Source organism: Schistocerca nitens, chromosome 11 (genome assembly GCF_023898315.1).
Source record: "Schistocerca nitens isolate TAMUIC-IGC-003100 chromosome 11, iqSchNite1.1, whole genome shotgun sequence".
Lineage (NCBI taxonomy): Eukaryota > Metazoa > Arthropoda > Insecta > Orthoptera > Acrididae > Schistocerca > Schistocerca nitens.
This window is the reverse complement of record NC_064624.1, coordinates 50,614,814-50,640,349: the sequence shown is the minus strand read 5'-3', so window position 1 is coordinate 50,640,349 and position 25,536 is coordinate 50,614,814. Positions and strand designations below refer to the sequence as shown.

General features: G+C 43.2%; 1 protein-coding gene across 1 annotated transcript in view; it reads left to right on the top strand.

Moving 5' to 3' along the window:
• Positions 1–25,150, top strand: part of LOC126213119 (putative zinc finger protein 66) — a 134,333-nt gene extending 109,183 nt beyond the window's left edge. The window contains exon 8 of the mRNA XM_049940730.1: positions 24,936–25,150. Within this exon, the coding sequence (XP_049796687.1) occupies positions 24,936–24,945 (10 nt within the window). The 3' untranslated portion in view covers positions 24,946–25,150. The remainder of the gene's footprint in view (positions 1–24,935) is intronic.
• The last annotated feature ends 386 nt before the right edge of the window (positions 25,151–25,536 follow it).

Below are 25,536 nucleotides of genomic sequence, written 5' to 3'. Positions count from 1 at the left end.
GGTATTCTGATGCAATCGGAATTTGGTGGTAATTAGAATACATGTAAAAGGTAGTAAAATACCTACAGTTTCCCAGTCTGTCTAATGTTTCGTCGATATGGGGTAGAGGGTAGGTATCAGTGGTAGTTACCTTGTTTATTGCTTTTACGTTAATGCATAGGTGATAGGCTTTCTCTCTGCTGATTGCCTTTTTGGGTACCACAACTATAGGGACCAAGCAGGGGTTCGCAGAGGAATGATCTATCCCTGCATCCAGCTGTTGTTGTGTAACATTCTGAACAATGGATTGTAGATAAAATAGGAATCTGTCCGGTTCCGAACCTGTCCCGTTTCTAAGCTATTGGCCTCATCTCTTAAGTTCGAATTTCTTGTTGAACAACGTCAGTGACTGACATATACTGCTGTTCCTCGAACAACCAAGCATATTCCTCCAATATCGAGTACAAAAGATTACACTTACACTGGCAAATGTGCTAACTTCTCATAGGCCTGATTTTCAAGTAAGGTCGCTACTGTGCAAATTGTCCTTCTGTCAACTGCTTGCTCTTACACTTTAACTTATTTTCACACTGAAATTCTTCCTCTACAACTTCCTGACCACTAATAAGTATTGTTTCACGTGTAATCTCTTATATCTCCTTACCAGTGTCTCTATTTTATTTACACCTCTTCTCACATGAATCAACGACCTGTAAAGAACGTTGTTTAGGCCGATTGTATCAACGTTAAAGTCCAATCTAGGCAGCATTTGGATTGTGAACACTGGCCTGTGCCACTGCTGATTGTTACCAGTTTTGTAAGTTTCAAATGCCCATGTATGTGGTTCTGTTGGAGGTTGTGGAAGAGGCCTCATCCCACAAATTCCTAGCTATTGAGGGTCGCGAATTTCGCCGAAATAGTTGCCTCACTGAATCGAACAATATGCGCACCATAATCTACCACCACCTGGTGCCAGTGTAGGAAATCCTTCTCTAGAATGACACTGAAATCCCTTCTGCGTCTTCTCCAAACTTGCCTTACAAAACCATAATTCTTATCATGCGTCTGCAGGTTTTACGAAACATATTCCTGCAGGCAGTATTACTTCTTCTCTTAATCCTCTAATGCTACAGCGCAACGACTTAAGTGCACTCTTATCATTATTAGAAACAAATAATGCTCTAATTTGAGTCCCTGTATCTACTGACCACTGACTCTTTGGCAGCTCTTCCTCTGATATTGGCCTCTAAAGTTATGTTAGTCACGTCATTTACACTTCTGTCTTGGACTGGACACATTACCCACGTTACGTGGAGGATGGGTGGTGGGGCCTCATCGACCATTTCCCCAATGTGTACTCACATTTTGTCTATTATCATGTGGAGAATTGCGCTATTGAAGATTCTGTCTCTCATCTTTTGGGCAGGCAGTACTTGCATTTCAGCGTTTGAAATTCGTGTCATTTACAAAAACGATGCACAGCTTTCTGCTTTGCGACAGAGTAGAGACGAACCTTGCAACAACCTTGCAAAAAAATGTCAGTCTTACTGCCTCATGCAGTGAAGTAGGTGAGGCCACATTTACTTCACTAGATATCTGCAGATTTATTCCACATATGAATACGTCAATTGTTCAGGCTGTAGCTACCTCAATTAACACGTCGTTACGTGTGGTATCCCACCCTAACGCATATGTGCCACCTGAGACAGCTCGTATTTGATCAGCAAAATCTTCATTCATCTTGTGCTTTAAAGTGGATAAATGATCTGTAGTAGCTGATTTCTCATTTGTCGGGATAGTGCTCTGCTAAATCGTAAGCCAGGGCTTCAGAGAAAGGTAATTAAGAAGATTACCAAGGACTGTCCTCAAAGTTCCGTAAGTGGCCCACTGGTTTGGGATCTTAGTATTGAACTCTGTTACACCTGATGCAGATGCTGTTGAAGGCGTTGTCGCATACGCAGGTGACATCCTAGTATGTGTCTGCAGACTCCAGGGCGAGACTTAGTTCAATGGCGAGCGATGTGCTTGCTCAGATGCAGCGTCGGTGCAAGAGCAACAAATTGACTATAGTTGTTCATAAAACCACATACATACTTCTGAACGGAAGGCTTTCTCTTAGTAGGAATCCTTCCCTGAGGCTTGACGGAATACCTGCAAAATGCAGTACTGCTAGTACATATTTACGGTTTCTTCAAGTCGAGGAAAGAAACTGTCAAGAACAATAAAAATCTGTTACTAAAAAAATGGCTCTGAGCACTATGGGACTCAACATCTGAGGTCATCAGTCCCCTAGAACTTAGGACTACTTAAACCTAACTAACCTAAGGACATCACACACATCCATGCCCGAGGGAGGATTCAAACCTGCGACCGTAGCGGTCGCGCGGTTCCAGACTGAAGCGCCTAGAACCGCTCGGCCACACCGGCCCGCTCTGTTACTCAGAAAGCGGCCAAAATTATGCATAATATTGCCTGTGCTGACTATAAATTACCATTTCATGTGGTGTGGTTATAACACGGAGCTAACTTCGACACCATTATGGACTTAATCGTATTGACATATTGTCTTAGACTAGGGAGCAACAAAACCGTACTGCCACGAATTCAGTGGAGCATACTTCTGCAGCTCACTGTGCCTTTCGCACTACGCCTGTAGAGGGTTTGTTGGTGATAATCGGGATATGTCTGATGGATATCGTGGTATGTTACAGGGCAGTGCTGTTTTGGTGAGGGTGTGAGCAATATGATCTTGTGTATGAGATCAGAGGAATGCATATTAGGCCGGCCGAAGTGGCCGTGCGGTTAAAGGCGCTGCAGTCTGGAACCGCAGGACCGCTGCGGTCGCAGGTTCGAATCCTGCCTCGGGCATGGATGTTTGTGATGTCCTTAGGTTAGTTAGGTTTAATTAGTTCTAAGTTCTAGGGGACTAATGACCTCAGCAGTTGAGTCCCATAGTGCTCAGAGCCATTTGAACCATTTTTGAATGCATATTACTGATAAAAGACATTTATGAGCCTGGAAGTTAGAATAGCAGTCTTATTCGAACGCTAGGAGCACTACAAGGAGTGTTTAACGCATTGTCAAGCACCAGGAACAGATTCAAACTGAACGACGAGGTATGGTGCACGAGGTCGAGGGCACTATCCATATCCCAAACGTCTGCACCATGTCGGACGTGGTAACACACGAATCTGTGAATGTGGAGAGGAAGGTTATGGTGATCATGTAGTTCTCAGATGTCTCCTTTTTCAGGTAAAGAGAGACTGCAGATGATTAGACTGCAATCTGCAAACAGTTGCAAGTGACCAAAATTTTAGGTCCGAAGTCAGTGTGATAGCACATCAGATATCCAAAAGGCAACTGCTTAACGTTCAGTCTACAAGATCAAGTGGAAGCTCTGAGTATCAAAATAATGTCAAAAGTTTACAAAAAGCATTTTCTCAGTTACACATAATAATATACACATACATAATTTGTCGTCGGTCATTTGCTGCTCTATGCACACAAATGGAGGATGCCACATTTATTTACACTGACGGCTCCAAGACCACCTTTGGTGATGGGAGTGCCAATATTACTGACGACACCCCTATTAGGTTTCGCCTTCCCGACCAGTGTTCGGTTTTTTATTGTAGAACTTTACGCTGTTCTCAAGGCTGTCCAATAAATCCGTCTCCATCAGTGGATGCAGTATATTATATGCTGAGATTCGCTCTGCTCTCTTCTCAACCTCCAAGCTCTTTATCGCATCCGCCCTTTGTCCACCGGATTCAGGACTGCCTCCACATGCTCCACCTGGGGGGCATTTCTGTGGCATTCCTCTGGATCCCAGGGCATGTTGGTATACACAGAAAGGAGGCAGCCAATATAGCGACTGCTGTCTGTCTTCCGCGGCCCACTGTTCGCATGGTTCCCTTTGACGATCTACAGAGCGTTTTCCGTCGCCGTGTTGTTCTTTTATGGCACACATATTGGTCTGCACTTCTGTATAATAAATTACGGGACATAAAACTTCTTCTCAGCGCTTGGACCTCTTACTCCCGGCCTCGTCGTCGGGAGGAGGTAGTTTTAACTAGACTCCGGATTGTGCACTGTCGTTTTAGCCATCGACATCTTTTAAGTGCCAATCCTCCCGCGGTTTTGTCCCCACTGCTCTCAGTCGTGGACGACGAGACACCTTTGTCTTCAGTGCCCCTATTTTAATTCGATACGCGCCCCATACAGCTATCGTGTAATATATATTGCCTTTTAGCAGATGATGCACGCTCAGCCGATCGCGTCCGTGAGTTTATAGGTGTTAGTGAGATGACATCGGTTATTTAAAGCTCTTTTCGAGGAAAACCACACCTCTTCAATAGCACTTTTTTAGGATTTCCTTCCGTTTTTAGTTTCCCTTCTTCTTGAGTTTCGCTCCCATTACTGATGATTTAAGTACCTATTTTTACTCTTCACTAAGCAAGAGAATGGGCGCTTATGACCCTAGCTGTTTGGCGCCCTAAAACCATAATACCAAAAAAAGCAGACCTGCGAGTCTTCTCGTACAGGTTCGTAGCAGGCATCTCAATCAGGTGCATAACGTCCTGCTCTCCTGCGGCTTGGTTCATATATTCGGCCGCAAAGCAAGCGGGAGCGTGGAAAATCCGTATGAATGTTTTGCGTAATATGAAGCATCTTTATCTGAGTCGGAGCCTCATTTCCCCACGTGGCTGATGCACAGTCCATCACTGGAAGTATGAGGAGCCTGCAAATGTGGAGACCGTAGTCAGTGGACTACACAGAGTTCTGGTTGAGTAGTGAGTAGAGGGCTCCTAACCACTACAGTGTCCTGGTGTTGACGTCACTGATGGGCCACTGTCAGGTTAGTTTAGTGCGCAATAAGGCCCCCAAGTATCTTGCAGTGGATGTACGTCATAGTGGGGTACCGAAAAACTGGACCGGTTGTACCTCTGGTTTCCGGCGTTTTGAGTGTATCAATCTTTGAATTTTGGCGCTGTTAAATCCTATTCACCATGGAGCCGTCCATGCTTCAAGGATTGTACAAGCTTCCTGCAAACCACTGGTGGACCACGTGCGGCCGTCTGTTCGTGGTGTAGGAGACAGTGTCGTCGGTGTGTACAGCTGCAGAGGCACGAGGAGTTACCGGCAGCTTTGACGTGTATACAGAGTACAACACAGGGGCCATGACGGAACCACGTGGCGCTCCTGCAGGCATGCTATAACATTATCCATTCATTCATCTGAATTTATACTTTTTTTTGCATTTAAAATTGCCGTAATATAACTGTGATATGTAAAGACTATTTGGTATGTATGATATATGTGATATTAGAGTGCTTTTCAAATGTATATTTGAAACTTGCGTGAAGAAAAATGTGAAATGTTTAATTTATTAAATACTATTTTGTCATGGAGTAATGAAATGAAAATGTTTGTGTGTGTAATTTTATATGTTTGTGCAAGTTGTCATTTGTGTAAACTAACACACGTTTAGGGACGATGTGTAGGTTGGGTGTTATGTAAAAGATGGAGTGCTTTTGTACTGTACTACTAGCTTGGGTTTTGGCGCACCACCTGTAGCGCCAGCGGGAACGAGAGGACGCAGTCTGTAGGCAGCAGTGCAAGAGGCAACCCTCGGACGGAGCAGGCGATGCCTTGCTGGATGTTGTTGCGTAGTTGTCTCGGGTGACGACTCCTGTGTTATTACAGCTTCGGTACAACTTTCAAATAACTTCCGGGAATGCAGCCAGGTAACACTTTCAGCGACCGCCGATATTTCGGCGGGAGAACACCCCGCATTTTCCAAGACAAACTGCAACGGGCAGGCGGCGTACATGCAAATTTAAAACCTCGGTTCTCGGACTGAAGCAGGAAAGATAACACACGCACTGAACACTAGTGCCACCAAAGATGACCAAAGTCATAGCTATCGATAGTGAGACTATGAACTCGCATGTGAGGTAGCATTGTTCTCTGTCCCTCTGTTTTTTGACAAGGGAGAGAGCCGGATTCCAAACAGAGTTTAAACAGAAACTTCCATCCCTGTTAACGAGGTTGCTTGCTAATTTAATCTCAACTGCCTCCCTAACAACACTGTCCCAATAGCTGGACGTGCATGCCATAATCTCGGTGTTATTATATAACATGGGGTGACCAGTACCCAAGCAATGTTCAGGAATAGCAGATCTATTTGGCTGCTGTAATCGTGTGTGCCGTTTATGCTCAGTACATCGGTCCTCCACGGTCCTGATAGTTTGACCAATATATGCCATGCCGCAGCTACAAGGAATACGACCGATCTTGTTGGACGTGTTTCCTACGTAAGGCAAAAAGGCAGTAGTTACATTTCATCAAAATGGTTATAGTGATAGATTGAACGTGCATTGCGCTATCGACCAACTGTACATCGGGTGATTGATAATAATTCTGAGTCAGCACCCAAGTCTACTGCCTTTTTGCCTTACATAGGAAACACGTCCAACAAGATCGGTCGTATTTTACGGAAATACGAATGTTTTCCGACCTCCATCTAAAATTAGAGCACTTTTGAGTTCCGTTAAGGATGATCTTGGACTGCGTAAGGCGGGTGTATATCGTATTCCTAGTAGCTGCGGCATGGCATATATTGGTCAAACTATCAGGACCGTGGAGGACCGATGTACTGAGCATAAACGGCACACACGATTACAACAGCAAATAGATCTGCTATTGCTGAACATTGCTTGGATACTGGTCACCCCATGTTATACAATAACACCGAGATATTGGCGTGCATGCCGGCCGAAGTGGCCGTGCGGTTAAAGGCGCTGCAGTCTGGAACCGCAAGACCGCTACGGTCGCAGGTTCGAATCCTGCCTCGGGCATGGATGTTTGTGATGTCCTTAGGTTAGTTAGGTTTAACTAGTTCTAAGTTCTAGGGGACTAATGACCTCAGCAGTTGAGTCCCATAGTGCTCAGAGCCATTTGAACCATTTTTTGGCGTGCACGTCCAGCTATTGGGACAGTGTTATTAGGGAGGCAGTTGAGATTAAATTAGCAAGCAACCTCGTTAACAGGGATGGAGGTTTCTGTTTAAACTCTGTTTGGAATCCGGCTCTCTCCCTTGTCAAAAACCAGAGGGACAGAGTCAATGCTACCTCACCTGCGAGTTCATAGTCTCACTATCGATAGCTATGACTTTGGTCATCTTTGGTGGCACTAGTGTTCAGTGCGTGTGTTATCCTTCCTGCTTCAGTCCGAGAACCGAGGTTTTAAATTTGCATGTACGCCGCCTGTCCGTTGCAGTTTGCCTTGGAAAATGGCGGGGAGTTCTCCCGCTGAAAGTGTTACCTGGCTGAATTGCCGGAAGTTATTTGGAAGTTGTATACGCCAGGAGAAACTCAGGTCTCACCGCTTCGGTACAAGTTGTTGGGCTGGGTAATGTGTGTTAAAACGACGCCAAGAAAAATTAATTAGCCCCTACTATAAGAAACTTGTACGCCGTATCATGGTCAGTGTAGCCACCATTACTATTGGCTACGGACGACGATGTACACGACATCGAGCGGTCAGCACTTGAAAGTGGGCAACCAGGAGTGCCGTTAAATAATGGTACAAAAAAGTAGATAAAATAAGGAGAATACATTTCAATGTACGGTATACAAGTGGCGCTCCTAGGGAGGAAGTTACCAGGTGTAGGCCAGTCTAGGAGGACGAACAACAAAATAAGTGGCCATTGGAAGAGGAGGCGATTTTTGTTACCTTGTGTTAGTGGCCAGTCAAGGAACGCAGAGCCAGAGACCCTGCCTTACGAGAAAGACGTATGTTCTGCTCGAGGTCTGGATGACAGAAGAGAGAAGCTACTGTGTTCTGCACTGCAGAGCCCTCCAGAGTCCACACACGTGACCTGTACCCCACGCACGCCATTGGCTAAAACCAGTGGCTATTAGTTTCAGCAGAGAGCTCAAGGCGTCTCTTGTCAGCTGCTTTAACTGGACAGAACGGCATTGGTTATGAAAGGCAGGGAACTTGTGTCACCTAGGCACAGAGGAAGTTGCTCTGGAAGAAAACTTGTAAAGATTTGACGGGTTCCTTTGAAATAAAAATTTTTAAACCCTAAAATATTCTTTGACTGGCTGCCACCCTGAATACCGCGTCACCCAATGGCTTCAGCCAATAAGTTAAGAACAGTATGATTAGAATTGTAGAAGCGTGAATCATAGAAATTAATATTTTTTGATTAATTATTGTGTTAAAACATAATATTTGGAGCACCATGTCCTTCATTACTAATGATTCACCTATATAAGATCTTCCCTGGTGTCTGATTGTTCTGAGTACTGTTATAAGAACATTTGAAGTGATTTATTCAGTATCTACAAGAACTAATTTTGACCTTCGAATAAATGTCTGAAAACAACTGTTGTGGCTAATTTTTAAAAGTGAAAGTGAGTAAATAAGTTTTGAGTAAAATACAGACATGAAATACAAAGTGTTATGCATTACAAAGTGTTGTGAAAACAAATTTGCTTATGTGGCTGAATAACACTGAAGTAGGGTTGCAAATAAATATTGAATGACAATATGGAGTGATCACACCCTTCTTACATTTGGCTTTTGGCAAAAATATAAACAAAGTGTCTTAATAAATTTAAATGTGTGTATTATGCTATTAGAATATTTAACTATTTAATTTGTTGGTTATAAAAAAAATACATGTGTCGCCCTCCGCCAACCAACATTTTTAATTTTTTTTAGCAAATAGTAATGATTAAAAATTTGTGACCATTCTAAATCGAAGCAATGTAAGTATGTGGCTTACAAAACACTCGTTCGACCTATACTTGAGTATTGCTCATCAGTGTGGGATCCGTACCAGATTGGGTTGACGGAGGAGATAGAGAAGATCCAAAGAAGAGCGGCGCGCTTCGTCACAGGGTTATTTGGTAACCGTGATAGCGTTACGGAGATGTTTAGCAAACTCAAGTGGCAGACTCTGCAAGAGAGGCGCTCTGCATCGCGGTGTAGCTTGCTCGCCAGGTTTCGAGAGGGTGCGTTTCTGGATGAGGTATCGAATATATTGCTTCCCCCTACTTATACCTCCCGAGGAGATCACGAATGTAAAATTAGAGAGATTCCAGCGCGCACGGAGGCTTTCAGACAGTCGTTCTTCCCGCGAACCATACGCGACTGGAACAGAAAAGTGAGGTAATGACAGTGGCACGTAAAGTGCCCTCCGCCACACACCGTTGGGTGGCTTGCGGAGTATAAATGTAGATGTAGATGTTGTTGTAGATGTACGTATGTGGATGTAGTAGCTAAAAAATTTCTCTGTCTTTCTCAGAACCACATCCTCAATGTTATACTTATTTGTGAAGTTATATTAGGCAACAGCAGGACAGTAGACCATTGTATTTTTCCTGCTTTTCTGAATCTTAACCATTCATTTACCTAGATAGGATGACGACCGTAAATCTGTTAGACAGACCACTTAATGAACTTGATGCAGAAAGATTCTAGATTCAGTATTAACTCATTTTTACTGCGTTTCTTTCTAACAGCTAGAAAACTCTTAGGAAAAGGAACTAATAGTCCGATTACCATATCCATTAGTCATTGATCACGGTCAAATCCTGTGAAAGGCGTAACATTATACTATACGCTCAATTCCCTATATAATAGTGTTACACATGCCTTTTCCATTAGAAGAACTATTTCTTCTCTTGCAGTACATTTTTTTCTGCCTTGTACACACTCTAGGGATTGATCGATCAGAGGATGCGGAATAAAAAGGTGTAATGAACCTATGTTCAGAAAAGCACGGTTACCATGCTGCAGACCATTTATTCAATCATACATTGTAATGGAGACTGCGGTCTAATACGCAGTATACCATGGAGCCAAAGTTACGGTATGTGATGGACATCGGTTCCATGTGCCTCGATACGTTCATGCACACGCCGTAGCGTGTTCTGTCTCATGTGTTCACGTCGTTCAAGCTACATCCGAACAGTGTCAAAGGCAGCATGAATACGCTGCTCCAGTGTCTCCACATCTGGAATGGGCTCTGCATACACAATACTTTTGAGATGGCCCCACAACTAGAAATCGCACAGGTTGAGATCCAATGAATGAGCAGGCCAAGCAACTGGATGCCCTCGCTGATCCATCGACCAGAGAAGACACGATTGAGATGCGTCTGGATGTTAACGGCGAAGTGGGCTGGACCATCATCATGTAGCAGCGACATAACCCTTCGAATCATCAGTGGCACTTTTTCCAACAAGGAAGGCAAAGTCACCCACAACAAACGCCGATAGTTCCGGTCGGTCAGGCGACGTGGAGGGAAGACTAGCCCCAAAATACGTTCGCCAATTATTCCTACCCACACATTCCGGCTGCACCGATGCTGATGATTCGCTGCCGCCATACCATGGAGTTCTGCATACTGTCCCACAGATTACTGTTATGAAAGTTGAAGATACTACTCTGCATAAGGTGGCCTCATCTGTGAATGGGATGGATGACACAAATCCCGGAATCGTGGTTGCCTGGTGAGGAAGCCAGTGACAAAACTGCTCCTGATGTCGAAAATCTGTCGCTAGTAAGCGAAGCACAAGGTGTAAGTGATATGGGTCGTAATAGCTGTCATGGAGAAAAAGTGCCTTGAGAAAATAGCAAGTGTAGTCAAAAATGAGACTAATGCATTTCTCATGGCACTTTTTTACTTCACAATGTCCATATGCTAAATGGATGTAATCAATTACCTCCACTTCGAATTTTGATGGCCAACAAATTTGTCATTCTTCACTATTATTTCCTTTTCTAATATACATTACATCTTAAAAGATTTTGTAAAATTTTTGTATCTGTTGACAATCAACACTGTCAACTTTGACCTTCACTGACTTCCACATTTAGTCTTCGGTTTGAAACCGTCTGATATTTTTACATATAGTAGCTGAGCAGTGCTTCGACTCGCATTTGTGCCATTGACAGGTTGGCGTCGTGTATTGGGATTGTGACCTCTCGTTTTTTTAGTGTGTTCACTGGCGCCACTACGTTTGCTCGTTTTGTCCTTCCATCAGTGGCAGCAGCAGCGCTTATCGATAGCGAGTACTGTGGTACTATCTTTGGAACGACCTTTAGTATTTCCTGGTCGTTGTGTGTCGGAGTTCAGTTGGGACGGAGCAGCAGTTTGGTTCACACAGCCAGTACTCGCCCGAGCACTGGCGACATACGTCCACTGCCCAACGGAATGGTGTGGTCGCGAGAGTGCACGACCACTTCGAGGTTCGGATTCAGCAAGTTGAATGGATCGTTATACTCGAGCAATGCAACCTGCCCTTGTGTGTGTGTGTGTCCGTCTGCCGAAGTGACTTCGTGGAATAAGCTGTCGGTCGACGATTCGTACTGGGACCTTTCCCTTGCCTGACTTCAGCGGCGACGACCGTTGGTTGGTCGTTCGGTCGGTCACCTTAGCGGACGAAGTGTATTTGGGCTGCCGACCGCTTCGGGCTTCTCTGTGTTTGCCTCGGCTTGTGATTCGTCTTTGTGGCTCTGTAGTGACTGGTTTTAGTATTGTTTGAGTTGTTTGTGGAATTGTTTCAGCGGATCCGTGTGCATCTTGTGTGGTTTTGAATGGACAGTTATTTTAACTCTGCCTGCATACTGAGTAGTTGGCTTGGGACGAAGCAGCGAGGAGGTCCGCACAGTGCGAGGGGAGGCCGGCACCTCTGGCGGCGTGCAGCCACTGTCGGATCGAGGGTCTGTAGTCGCGAGGGTGACGACCTCGTTGTCCACCGATGTTGAGTGAACTTTATCCAGTAGTGAAACCTCCACTGCTTGAGATCTCGCTATTGTTTGCCTGTTGCTGCTCCCAGGTTCGGTGAGACAAACAGCAGCAAGTGGAGTGTGTCAAGTTGGCGGAAGCTATTAGCCGTCTTCTACTGCTTGTTATTAGTTTTTAATTTGGGTTATTATTGGTCAAGTGCTACCAGCGGTATTTTACTGCCTAGTGACCGCTAACGCCCCAGTTACCTGCCCTGGAGGTTAGCGTATTTTGCGGCAATGTACTTTTCCTCGTCTTGCCGATACCGTCCGGCATGTCGTGTAATTTGACAGCTTCCTTGATTGGGGTGTGGTTAATTGTTTCTCTTGTCTACCCTGGTTGTAGAGGTTCCTTCTGCCGTTCGGTGTTTTAAACACCGGATTCTGAAGAAGCAGTGCTGTCGGTCACTTCGCCCTGGACTGAATTACTCCATCGTTGTACTGGTTATCTGACGTTACGTGGATTTGGTAAGAGGGTTGATCGGCGTTTAAACCGTCTCTAGTTTGAGTTACCATCCTGTTAGGTGAGCATTACTCTTGGCTGCCTGTCTCACCGCTTACACAGCTGTAGGGACTTTCCTCAGGTCGATCCTTGGAGCAATGTTTGTGCATCACTCCATTTTTATTTGGTCAGATTGTGTTAAGGGGGGGGGGGGGGGGGTAGGACGTCAAACGGGCCGACTTGGAGCAGGAGAGGCATCACAGGATATTTTAATTTCCAGTGTCTATACTTTTACAAATAAATTCATAAAATTTTGTCAGCATCACCAGGAAGCATTCAGGATTCACACTCATTGCAGTGCAAGTTCGAAAACATAACAAAATAAAATCTTTACGTGTGAAATTTCATCATTTTTTTCACTTACTAATGGCTGCATTTGTTGCTATAGGAACACTTTTCTTCATAAGTTAGAGAGATTCTTCGATGAATTTTGCACAGTATACATACCATACGTACAGGTGTATGAAACTCTAGAATTTATTTAATTTATGAAAAAACGAATGATCTGTTGTATTTTCAACTTCGTGTTTAGAAAAAACACAAATTTTGTAGTTAATTACCTCAATTTTTACCACAGTTTGTAATAGATTTAGAAAATTTTAGAGTTTCATACACCTTTAAGTATAGTTTGTATGCTGTGCAAAATTCATCGAACCATCTCTCTTACTTATGAAGAAAAGTGTACCTATAGCAACAAATGATGCCATTAGTAAGTGAAAAAATGATGAAATTTGACATGTAAAAAAAATTACTTCGTTATGTTTTCGAACTTCCACTGCTATGAGTGTGAATTCTGAATCCTTCCTGGTCATGCTGATAAAGTTTTATGAATTTATTTGTAAAAGTATAGACAGTGGAAATTAAAATGTCCTGTGGTACATCTCCTCCAAGTCGGCCCGTTTGACGACCTACCCCCTTAATTGTTCAAAAATTTATTTTAATATTTTCAGCGTGTAATTCTCTTCCTGACTTGTAATTCAGGCCATTAGCCATTAATTATTTGTGGTATCGCTTCTGGTCTTCAGCCGACAAATAATTTTGAATTTTTTCTTAATAAGGCATTCGGCCCAGTCAATTTTTTTTAAATGATGGTTTTAAAAACATGTTTTAGTATCTTCAACGTGTAATTTCTGTCTCACTTGTAACTCAGGTCTTCAGCAGTTCGTTGTTAGTGGTATTGCTTGTGGCCTTCAGCTGACAAATAATTATGAATTCTTTCATAATAAGGCCTTCATCTGTCAGCAGTCAATAACTGAAAGATTGTTTGAAAATTTATTTTAACATTTTCAACGTGTACTTCCCTTCCTGACTTGTAATTCAGACCTTCAACCATTAATTGTTTGTGGTATTGATTGTGGCCTTCAGCCGACAAAAAAAATCTTGAATTCTTTCTTGATAAGGCCTTCAGCTGTCAATGTAGTTTGTGTTACAGTCAATTCCTTTAAATCGATTGTTGAAAATTATTTCCTTAAATAAAGTGTATGTTTTGCTGTGCAACCATCGGTAGCCGATTACGGATCCGTCCACAATTGTAACCTTATGCTGCCTCTCCCTGAGTACCAGATTACAGTAGCTGTTCTCTTCCTACCAGCTTGTTGTGTCCCGAGAGGGAGTGACATTGACACGAATTGGATTCAGGGGGCCTCAATCGATCTTCTCGAAGAGTAGAAGTAGGGGCCGGCCGATGTGGCCGAGCGGTTCTAGGCGCTGCAGTCTGGAACTGCAAGACCGCTACGGTTGCAGGTTCGAATCCTGCCTCGGGCATGGATGTGTGTGATGTCGTTAGGTTAGTTAGGTTTATGTAGTTCTAAGTTCTAGGGGACTGATGACCTCAGATGTTAAGTCCCATAGTGCTCAGAGCCATTTGAACCAGCCAGTAGAAGCAGGCGCGGGCAGATTCTGCAACTCCGACAGCTAGAAGGAGCAAGCTAATGCTAAGGTGCAGGATATGGAAGTCGTTGGGGAGTGATTATTGCTGCAGGGCAGAATTCGTAAGAGCCCTTACAGTTTGAACACTGACAATCCCTACTGGCACTATCTTGCACTACTTTCTGTCAGTTGAATCTCGTACTCTGGAATCTATCTCCCTGGTTGTTGCGGAGCCGAGGCTACCGAATCGTACTAAGTTCCCACTTATGGCGTAGAATGACACGGAGCTTGCGTTGTTATACTCAGCAGATCTCGACTGCCTATAGGGTGCTCCTGACCCCCTGTTTATACTACCTTCGTGCGTCACGGAAAGCTTCTAGACCGTTCTATACCTCCTCCCCGGAGGCTGACCATGTACTTGGTATATTTCCATCATCATGTGATGTGAGAAAGCTACTTTGATCCCTGTTATGCATTCGGCTGCAGCGTCCAGCTGGTCACGTAAGGTCTTTTGTCGCCTGGCGCCGCTTCGCCGGCGCTGGCCCGTATCATCGACAAACACTGTCGCAGTGCTTCCGTACCGGAGTGTACGCCCAGCTGCCTCTCCCGCTGAATAAGTCCTAATACATTTAATTTGTACCCGTGGCTGATTGAGATTCGCAACAAGCTAGGTGTTTCAGATATAATAACTGAAATATTCTTTCGTCATTGTTTTGCGGATTAGTTTTGCCTTTGCCTTCAGGTAGTCTCGAAAGTGAATCTGCAACCTTTCACGAAAAGAATCTCATAGTCATATTGCTGTAGATATAAAGCCCAACGACATAACCTCTGGTTCAGTAGTCTTCAATCCTTCAAAAATGTTGCTTGCTAAAGCAAGGCATTTACCATTCATATTCGACTTCCTGAAAGGTTTCTACTCCTGCCCCATAGTGTTGCTACTGTTCTCACTCATATGGCATGGTAATGATCAGGCTAGTACAAAATATTGTTTGTAAGCAATTCGCTTTTTATTTCTTCGAAAACTCTTTGACATTCAGAGGTCCAAACTAATACACTGTTCTTTCGTAACAAGTTGTTTAAAGCCTGAATGTTAAAAGTTTGCCTCTTTACGAATTTTCTATAGAATCTCCACAAACCTAAAAAAGCTTTCAACTGTTTCCTGTTCTTTGGAGGAGGACACCATTCAATAGCTTTTAGTGTCTCAGGGGCCTTCTCTATTCCCTCTGTTGTAATAACAGGTTCTAAAAATTTAATTTCTTTTCTCACCAGTTCACATTTCTTAAATTTCAGCGTCATTCCTCCATTCTGCGATGCAATGAATACCTGTTCGAGTTGTCCACAATATATCCTTTGCATTGTTCTATAGCTATTAATAAATCGTCTACATAAATTGTGAACCTGCTGCTTAATTCTGTTCCTAACATCCAGTTTAACGCACGTATGAGCACAGAATCTGATGTATTTAAGTAAAACGGTACTACCTTGTGGTGATAACATTTTCCGCTGAAAAGGAACGCTGTATGCTTTCTCGACTCAGCATCAGAACTTACTGCCAGAAACGGGCCGTCGTGTTCAGGCATTATAAATATTTAATATCGTAATATCTTTGTAACATTTCGTCCAATGATTCAAGACGATCTATTTCTCTCTTAATTGTCTTATTCAAAGTCCTGGTACCAATTACCACTCTTAGTCCATCATCTTTTTTACCTACAGTAATCAGTGGATTATTATATTCTTTGTTGCTACGCTCTGACTTTCCATCCAACCATCCTGTCAATTTCGGCTTCAACGGCCTGTTTTTTTGCTGCCGTTACCGGATATGAGTAAACAAAAAATTGTTTATGTGGCAGTATTTTCACATGATATTCGAAATTTTTCATTCCATCAGGAGTATCTGAAAACATGATATAATTTTGTTCTCGTATACGTAGCAACTAATTTTTCTGCAATGGATCTAAATACGGTACGTCAGTGACAACTTTCCGAAATTCTTCGAACATCAGGTGTAAACTCTTGATGCTTCGTCTATGGTAACCTTCAAATAATTCTGATAATACTTCATTCTCTGTATCTATATCGATCACCACAGACTGAAATTCTGGTTCGATGCTTTCGTTTGCTTCTTCAAAGTCTATATTTACGGCACCTTCTCCATTCGTAATGTTAACTATTTCATTTACATAGGTAATTACTACTTGTTGCTTCTGCAGCCAATCTATGCTCATTATTAGTTCGATGCTACGTTCTGAGATCACCAGGAAAACGTGTGTAAAAACACGACCTTGTATTACAAATTCTATTAAACCCTTCATATTTATCGGCGTACTTTTTCTTCCAATTTTCATTGTTTGCACAGACATTACGACTGGTTTATCTTTTATGTATTCGTAAAAGGACTGACATGAAGCACTAAATTAAGAGCCAGTGTCCAGTAACGCTCTAATTTAGTATCCATAAACCTCTATCAGAATTAAGGGTTTGTTTAGTTACTTTTACCTCCATAGCCTTTTCTCATCTAATCTAACATTGTATATTTCCATGAAATGGCGTTCATTTCTTTAAAATCAGTGTCAGGTGGGTCTATTTTCTTTCTTATCGCAAATTCTTTGAAAATCTTCAGTTGTTGTTTGTTACTAATCATTTCGCACAGTGGTTCCTTTCTCTTTGGCTCCGTTACGTCTTTCGTTTCCTGTATTGGCATTATTCCTTCTTCGCATGGCTCGTCTTCTAGTGTTTTTCTTTCTTCTGGAACAAGTTCTTCATGTCTCATATCTCGTTTCGGCAACTTATCGCACGAAATGTACTCATTTCCTGGCATTATTGTTTGTGTAAGACAGAGGTTTTCAGTAAGCTTCTTTTCTTCCCATTCTGAATCATTTGACCGAATGATATCTTCCTTGTAAGCCGAAATCTTCAATATCACTTTCTGGTTCTAACATGAAAGCCCTTCTTAATTTATTGGAAAATTCTAGGCCATTGCCAGTCTCATAGCTCATGCACTTTTGAATTCATTCGATAGTAACGAGTTCCTCTTGCTTATCTTTATTAGCAGTCAAATTATTTACTGTACATTTTAGTTTGTCTTTATCCAAACTGTCTTCTACATCTTCCGTGATATCATTAGCTTGCACTTCATATACGTTGTAATCTTTGTGAATTACCATCGGTCGCGCAAAATAATTATCGTTTAAGTCAGGCTTGCAAATGACAGAAACAATTTTCGCAGATTCGTTGTCACGGAATGACTGTTCTCCGACGTCTAAATTTTTATCGTCCATTTCACGTACGCTCACGACATCTTCGTTTACCCTATCTAAAATCTGTCTCTTCAATAATGTCTAATTATAACAGTACTTATGATCTACGAATATAAACTCTATATGTATGTATTTTTCCAGGTGTACCTTTCTAATTGTTTATTTCACTTTTTGTACTAGATGTAGTTTAACATGCCTACTAAAACATATGAATGTAAAATAAGTAGAATGCCTGGTTAGATGTAAGAGAGGGCCTGATGGCCCTAATCTTGCCAGGTTAAATAAATAAATAAATAAATATTCTGGGCTTGTTGCTTGGTTGATTACATTTTCCTAGTTTTATGTTCATACGTGCTGTTTAAATCCTGTGTGTGTGTGTGTGTGTGTGTGTGTGTGTGTGTGTGTGTGTGGGTGTGGGTGTATGTTTGGTCGTAACAGGTCTGAGAATTAACCTATCATTATTGAGCATTGTGCCCTGGTTGTTGGTTTGATTGCCTAGTGACCATAACTTTGGTATATCTTTTTATATACATTCTTCCGACTTAAGGTTTGGAAAGACAAGAATCGTCTGTATTTATGATCATCGCAGGGCCGACATTGGTTTCCGATGTTCCGCACCCAACCGTGATCTTGTATCCTGTATCTTGGAGTTGCCTATTCTGAGGCGCGCCACTCGCTATCTCTGTCGGAGCCCGTTTGCTCGATTCCCCGGAACTTGGCCTAGCCCTCCCTCTCCCACTCCTACTTAACGATAAATCCAGAACTGAGTAGAACCATATCACCTTGTACCTCTGAAAAGTTCCGATTTTAATGCCTACTGATGAAATGGGGATTTGCATAATTTTTCCCGCCGATTCATAGTCAGTGCTTCTTGTGCCCCCATAACTACTTTGATTTAAATACACTGAAATATATTACCAAATGTTCAGGGTAAACTATTGTACTGCAGATGGCCGTGATTTTATTGACATTTATTCTGTTGGGATGGAGACTTGCAAAATTTTCCCGCCACATGATAGTAAATGTTCTTGCACTCCCAGCTCAGTAACATGGTATTCTTTCGAAATGCAGGATTAAACCAAAACTGCCAGTCAGGGCCAAGTGCACCACTTGCTACCCCCTCTACGACGCACGTTTTAATAAAGTTTGAAATAATTGGGCAGATACGCTTCCACCCTGATCGAGTCCACTTGTAGCGTCTTTTGCTGATCTTGTTTCTCCGTGGCCTATAGTAATTAAATTTAATAGCAATAGAAGGCACGGCTTTAGGTACAAGCGTGTGCCTGCATAAAATTCCACTGAAGCCAGGTCTTCGCTACCCTCTCCCTTTCCATAATTACGTGGTGAAAGTTAAGTCGTGTTTATTAGAGGGACTATTTGTCATGATGTATAACATGTTGCTATTGCTGAGGATGGGCAGTAACTAGTTCCAATAGATACATGGCTAATTGTTCAAATGCTACAGGTAGTCAATAAATATCAATTAATCGAGATCCTCTACTGATTATTTCCTCCGTTTATCATTAACAGCTTAAAGAATACGTAAAACCTCCCTAGAAAATGGAAAGTAGTAAGTGATAAACTATCCCTTAGAGATGACAGGCAAATTCCAACAAATTATTCCCTACCTTAGTCACATGCTGAGTCAACAAATAAATATAACTAAAGCTCTATACTTCCTATTAAGCCCTGCATAGCTGCCTTCTGTAGTGGTTATAAAGATTGCGTTATCCGTTGCTTTCAAATTTTTACAGGTACGTTAAATCCACACACTAAAGATTACAAATACCCCAGCAGTACTTGCAGGGGCCTGTAATTTAGTGGAGCACACGACGTTTGTAAACCAATATTACAGACGATAACCTGCAGAAGCGTTAGGACATGATAATCGGCTGTAAACATCCAACCCAGTTGAATTTTATCAGTACAATCGGTAGGCAGGTTACGTTGCACTTTTAGTTGAAACCGCTAATTCAACCCAAATATCTAAGCTCCTTGGATGTAAGGCCATAGGTGACTACCCAATCGGGTCTGAGTTGCATAAATCTCGTAACTTCAGTAACGTTGTGGTTACCTGCTCTAATATAATGAAGATGGGCCCTGCAGAGTTACGTGAAGAATGGAAAAATATGGACGTCACTGAAGTGTAGAGCTAAATGAGGAGAGTCAATGGCAAATTAGAACAATCGGCGACACTTACTCAACCTTTAGTACTCCGGAATTACCTGAACATATCCTTGCAGGCAGTATCCATATTAAGGATCGCACATTTTTTCCTATCCTAATGCAGTACTACAGTTGTCAAAGATTTGGCCATACCGCTATTGGATGTAATGGCAGGGCTACGTGTGGCCATTGTGGGCCCACCTCACGAATGAGGCAATTCTAGAGCACTTCCTTCGAAATGTGTAAATTGCTCTGGGCATCACCCAATGTAGAGCAGAGTGTTTGAGGCTTACAACGAGAAAAGGAAAATTCAGGAGTTGAAGGTAAAGAAACACATACCCTATGGTGAAGCTATAAAAGCTTTCAAAGGTACGCAACCTCTAGTTTTCCCTACTTCTTTTGCGCCAGCCCTTAATACGCTGTCGCTAAGTGTGATGGCTCCACACACTCAGACCACAGCTTCAAGTATGAGCACTTGCACTTGTCGGTGTACCTGTGAGGGAAACGCTGCACTCGAAGCTGAAGTCGTTTGGAAACTGTCAGCAATGGGATTACCACCTAAGCCACATACCATTAACCACCATTACAAGCCAACTAAGCCATCCCTGCAACCCAGGCAACGACCTCCTCCCATCAGTAAAGAAAAACGTCCTTCGAAAAGTAGTTCCTAGTCCAAGAAAGCGGTAGTTAAACCTTCAGATAGGCGATCTCTCTCCCTCTCTGATTGGGACTATGCTCTGGATGATATGGACTTCTAATTGGAGGAACTGGAGAGCCGGGAACGGGCAAACATTCCTCCTGACCTCCCTGGTAAATGACTGCTTTGGAGTGAGAAAGAAAAGACCAACCTTTGTAAAAAATGGCTCCCACATGTATTGCAGTAGAATTTAAATGTATATCACTCACATTTGGAAGAATTACAGTTCCTACTCCAAGAGAAACCGTTCTGCATCTACTTACAAAAAACCCATCTTAAAGTCACCAACACACACACACATTACAGGGTTACCACCAATACAGAAAGGATGATACTACAGGAGACAGGCCATGCAAGCAATTGCCGTGGAAGTTCTTGCACACTTTAATATCACAGTGTGTTCTTTACACCTTCTGCCTAATGATGCTTTGGATGCAGATGCACCAGCAGAACTCTTCCGGGCACTCCCATGCCCATACCTCCTTGTGGAGGACTTCAGTGCACACAATGTGCTGTGGGGCTTGGCTACCACTTGCTGCAGGGGTCGGATGATCAGGCGAATCGTCAATTCTGAGAATATCTGCCTTCTGAACATGGGTCATATGACACATGTTTCCACAGCTATAGGGACGTTTTCAGCTATTGACCTTTGCTTTTGTACCGGAGCTCTTGCAGATTCAGTTCTGTGGGAAGTGGCTCCAGATTTCCTTTCTAGTAACCACTTCCCAATGCGGATCCGTCTGCCAACTAGGACGCTGGCTGACAGGAGACCATGTAGATGGATGATACAAAGGGAGAAATGGTTGCAGTATAGTCGAAAGACTATTTTTGAACAAAAGGATTGTGCACAAGAGACAATGGTCCATATCATTCGTGAGATCCAAGGAGCTGCTGCAGAGTCCATTCCCCAGTCTAGTAACCACCTCAGACAGTGGCCTGTACTTTGGCCGATTGACAACTGTTGACTGTCAATCAGGGCCAGATGAACAGCTCTGCAGAACTTCAAGCACCGTCCAGCTACAGAAAACCTGCATGTATTCAGATATGCGAGCGCACATCCGAGGCGAGTATTAAAAGAATGGAAGAAGGCTTCCTGGAGAGAATTTGTGACTACCATTAATCGGTCCACCTCCACTGCACAAGTTTGGGATTCAATAAGATGGATTTCAGGTGGGCCAGTACACGTCCCCTTACAGCCTTGTTAAGTAATGGGGTCTTTGTGAACACGCCAGAAGACATGGCTCAGGTTTTAGCTGAACACTTCTTTTAATATCACTTTGTCATCCAGACAAGCTCCTGTTTTTCAGGTGTTTGATAGGACTGCAGAGATGAGGACACTCAATTTCTTATCGCATAATGAGGAAGTCTACAACCGTCCATTCTCCCAGTGGGAACTGGAATCCGCTTTGTCTGTAGTCAGAGACACTGCTCCAGACCTGATGAGATCCATTATGCCATGCTTCGTCATCTGGGCCCTGAATTGAAAGGACAGCTCCTTTCTTGTTTTAATCAGATCTAGTTTGATGGACAGTACCCCACGACTTGGAAGAAAGCTATATTAATTCAATTCTGGAAGCCAGGCAAGGAGAGTAGTGCCCCTAACAGTTACCAGAGTGCAGCCTTTATCAGTTGTATGAGAAAGACTCTTGAACGCATGGTCAACTACTGCCTTGTCTGACTGCTCGATTCCCAACTCACCTGAGGCACTCCGAGTGCGGTTTCAGGCGATACCGTCCCACACTTTACAACTTAATTCTACTGGAGACGGCGACACAGGAGTCCTCATGCCGGAACCATTTGGTTTTTGTGTTTTTTTTTTAACACGAAAAGCACATGACACTACTTGGAGGTACAACATCCTTCACCAACTTCATGAATGGGGAGTATGTGGACACACGCCACTTCTTCTCCAATCTTTTCTTGAGAACGGGCGTTTTCCATATCCCATTAATTATGCCTTGTCTGACTGCTATGTTCAAGAGAATGGGGTCTCCCAAGGCAGTGTCCTCAGTGTCACATTGTTTGCCATCGCTATCAATGACATTGCCTCTACAGTCAGAAGCCCTGTCAAATGATCTTTGTTTGCTACTGTTCCTTGGATCTTAAAATGTCGGCGAGGCAGCTACAGCTGACCATTAGGAGGCTGGAAACCTGAGTCAGGACAACTGGTCTTGATTCTCACCTGAGAAGACTGCATCTGTCAATTTTAACAGTGCTCATCGAAAATTTAACCAACCAGTGCTCGCAATGGGGGACAATATTTTACGTTTTCAAGGAACTATGCGCTTTTTGGGTTTATTATTTGACTCCAAATTGTCTAGGCTCCCACACCTGAAGGACCCATGAACAAAGCAGCGTGGTCTACAGATCAGACTGTCCTTTCTACCTCAAGATATTAGATTGTGTCCACCATAAGGCCATTCGGTTATCGACTGAAGCGTTTTGGACCAGCCCAGTCCCGAGTCTGTGTGCAGAGGCTAGTGAACCACCACTCTGGATTTGGCGACGTATCCTTTTGGCTCGACAGGCGCTGAAAATCTCTGCATCACCTCAGTCATTGACTATTAGTTTAGTGGCCCAGCCCACCTTTGAATGGCTATTCAGGAATTGGCCCCATGCGACCAAGTCATTTGCGATATGTGCTACATACTGTCTCATGGATCTGAATCTATCAGGCATCAAAATACAGAGCCAGGGATCGAACACATTGCTGCCTTAGTGTCTCCAGAGGCCTAATGTGATTTTAAGCTTGACACAGTACAAGAAAACTTGTACACCAAATTATGTTTCACAACTGTGTTCTCGTCCATTTTAAGTTCATACCACGTTTGATTGTTGTTTACACAAACGGATCCCAGCAAGAGAATATCCTCAGTTGTTCTGTTTTCCCTGATATGGTTTATAAGTACATCTTCCAGAACAATTTACAAATTACGATACAGAATTATATGGCATTCTGATGTAATTGGAAAGAGTTCACAGATATCATCGTACAAGGTTTCTTGTCTGTTCAAACTCGCGTAGAGCACTTCAAGCACTTCACCAAATGTATCCAGTAGACCAGCTGATTCAGCTCATCCACAAGTCCTTACAGCAGCTCCAACACCGTGCCAAGGAGGTGACCTTTCGCTGGGTACCTGGTCACAACGGATACAGAACAACGACATGGTCGACAAAGCGGCCAACGAAGCATGTCAGGATGATGCTGTCCACCAATGTCCCATCCCGTTGCACATCATCATCTCATTTTCTGACAGACGCATCATGTGTCAGTGGGAGAGTGCACGGTTGTAGGTGACAGAAAACAAACTGAGGTCGCTAAAACTGAACACAAAAGCACAGCGGACTATGTCAGCCTCACCACTGGAAGGAGGTTCTGAGTAGCAGACTGTGCATCAGACATAGTTCTTTAACACATGGCTTCCTCCTACAGCAGGAGGATCCACCACTCTGTGAACTATGTGGCATGCTGCTTTCAGTTCAGCAAATTGTGGCTATGTGTGTCCTATATACTGATATTAGGGCAGTCCTCAGTCTCGATGGAGATTTGCCCACCGTCCTTGCAGGTACTGATTCCAGTGTTACAAAGGCGGTGAAATTTTGTCAACTGTCAGGCCTCGCTCCTCAGTTGGTGGGGAAGGGAGACAAACTTTAATAAATTATTAACTGCTCCACATGTGAGGCAGCCTTCGTCCCCACCCATGAGATTCCCATGCTGACTTTTCGTCAGGGTGCTGATGACCATGATGTCGAGCGCCCCTCACCTCAAATAATCATCATCATCATCATCTTTATGGTGTCCATATACACCTACTGGTCAAGGTAACGTAATATATGTGACCTGATGGCGTGTGTGAAGGAAGTGTTGATCATAATGTGTCGAACACTTATGTGCTGTCATTCTGTCTTGACCAGAACCTAAAGTAATTTCATTAGATACCAAAACTGAGTAATCTTAAAGCCACTAAATATTGTCTCCAGAACAGTACATGTAAAAGCTAGAAAGCTTTAATCGTAGCTGGATGTTTCAGTTTTTATATCGAAGCACCTATCTGGACGAAACAAAAGAGTCGTTCCATAGAATTCGCCTTCAGATATGATCGAAGTACGAGATAAGAGCCGTGCAGGATTAGCCGAGCGGTCTAAGGCCCTGCAGTCATGGACTGTACGGCTAGTCCCAGCGGAGGTTCGAGTTCTCCCTCGGGCATGGGTGTGTGTGTTTGTCCTTAGGATAATTTAGGTTAAGTAGTGTGTAAGCTTAGGGACTGATGACCTTAGCAGTTAAGTCCCATAAGATTTCACAGACATTTGAACATTTTTGAACCAGATATGATTCCTTACAAAAATGTAGTGTATTAGTGAGAAAGTACGCAGTAATTCTACCGTAACAGATGTATTCGCCCTGGGTGGGCGAATGTAAGATAAAATACATATACCGTTCGCGCCAATTCCTAGTACAGTCTGCTAGTATAGTCTACAGGATGTCTCAAAAGCTACGGCACAACATCAAGGTGATATAACTAGACTTGTAATTAACCTGGAAAAAAAACCTAAAGTTAGTCTGACACAATTCTACGTGAGGTAATGAATAAATGTTCTGCCTCTTCAGATGACAAGAGCAACGTGCCTGGAAAAAAGTCTTTCTTTTTTGTTGCAGGGTTGTGTAGGACCACCACAAACGAATCGCAGAATGGTTGGCGCCTCGGTTTATTGCAACACAGTCAGACACCAAAAACGAGAGATACTTCGGGACTCGACACGGGAAACCACCAGCTTCTCGTCCATCCATAAGAGAATGGCGCGGGAACGCCAAGTAAAGAGCAAGAGTGCATTTCAACCACCATGTAAACAATCCAAGGAGAAGTGACGAAAATACAGAGAGAATTCAGCAGGTTTTTCCATCCCTCCCAACATAACTCTGTTCTTAAGGCATCAAAAGAACCGCGAATCGCTCATGCGGCAGTGCACCGATATTTCGAATATTTTTAATATTAGGTTCCACGCCAAGAACGGATTCACTCTTATTTCGCTGACGAAATCTTGCATGTACATTTTTTTTACCGTTTTCATTTACTTCATGCAACCGCCATTACTCGCGGGAGAGTTAAAACTGCCAACTTTCCGCGGTGCTAGCAGCGACAATAAGACGCTGAGACAGCGACAACGCTCTGTTGGGCTGGAGGAGGCGCAGAATTAACCGAAAAATCAACTCGGCTTCTGCATTACTACCATCTGAATTTGATTAATGTCTAAAATGT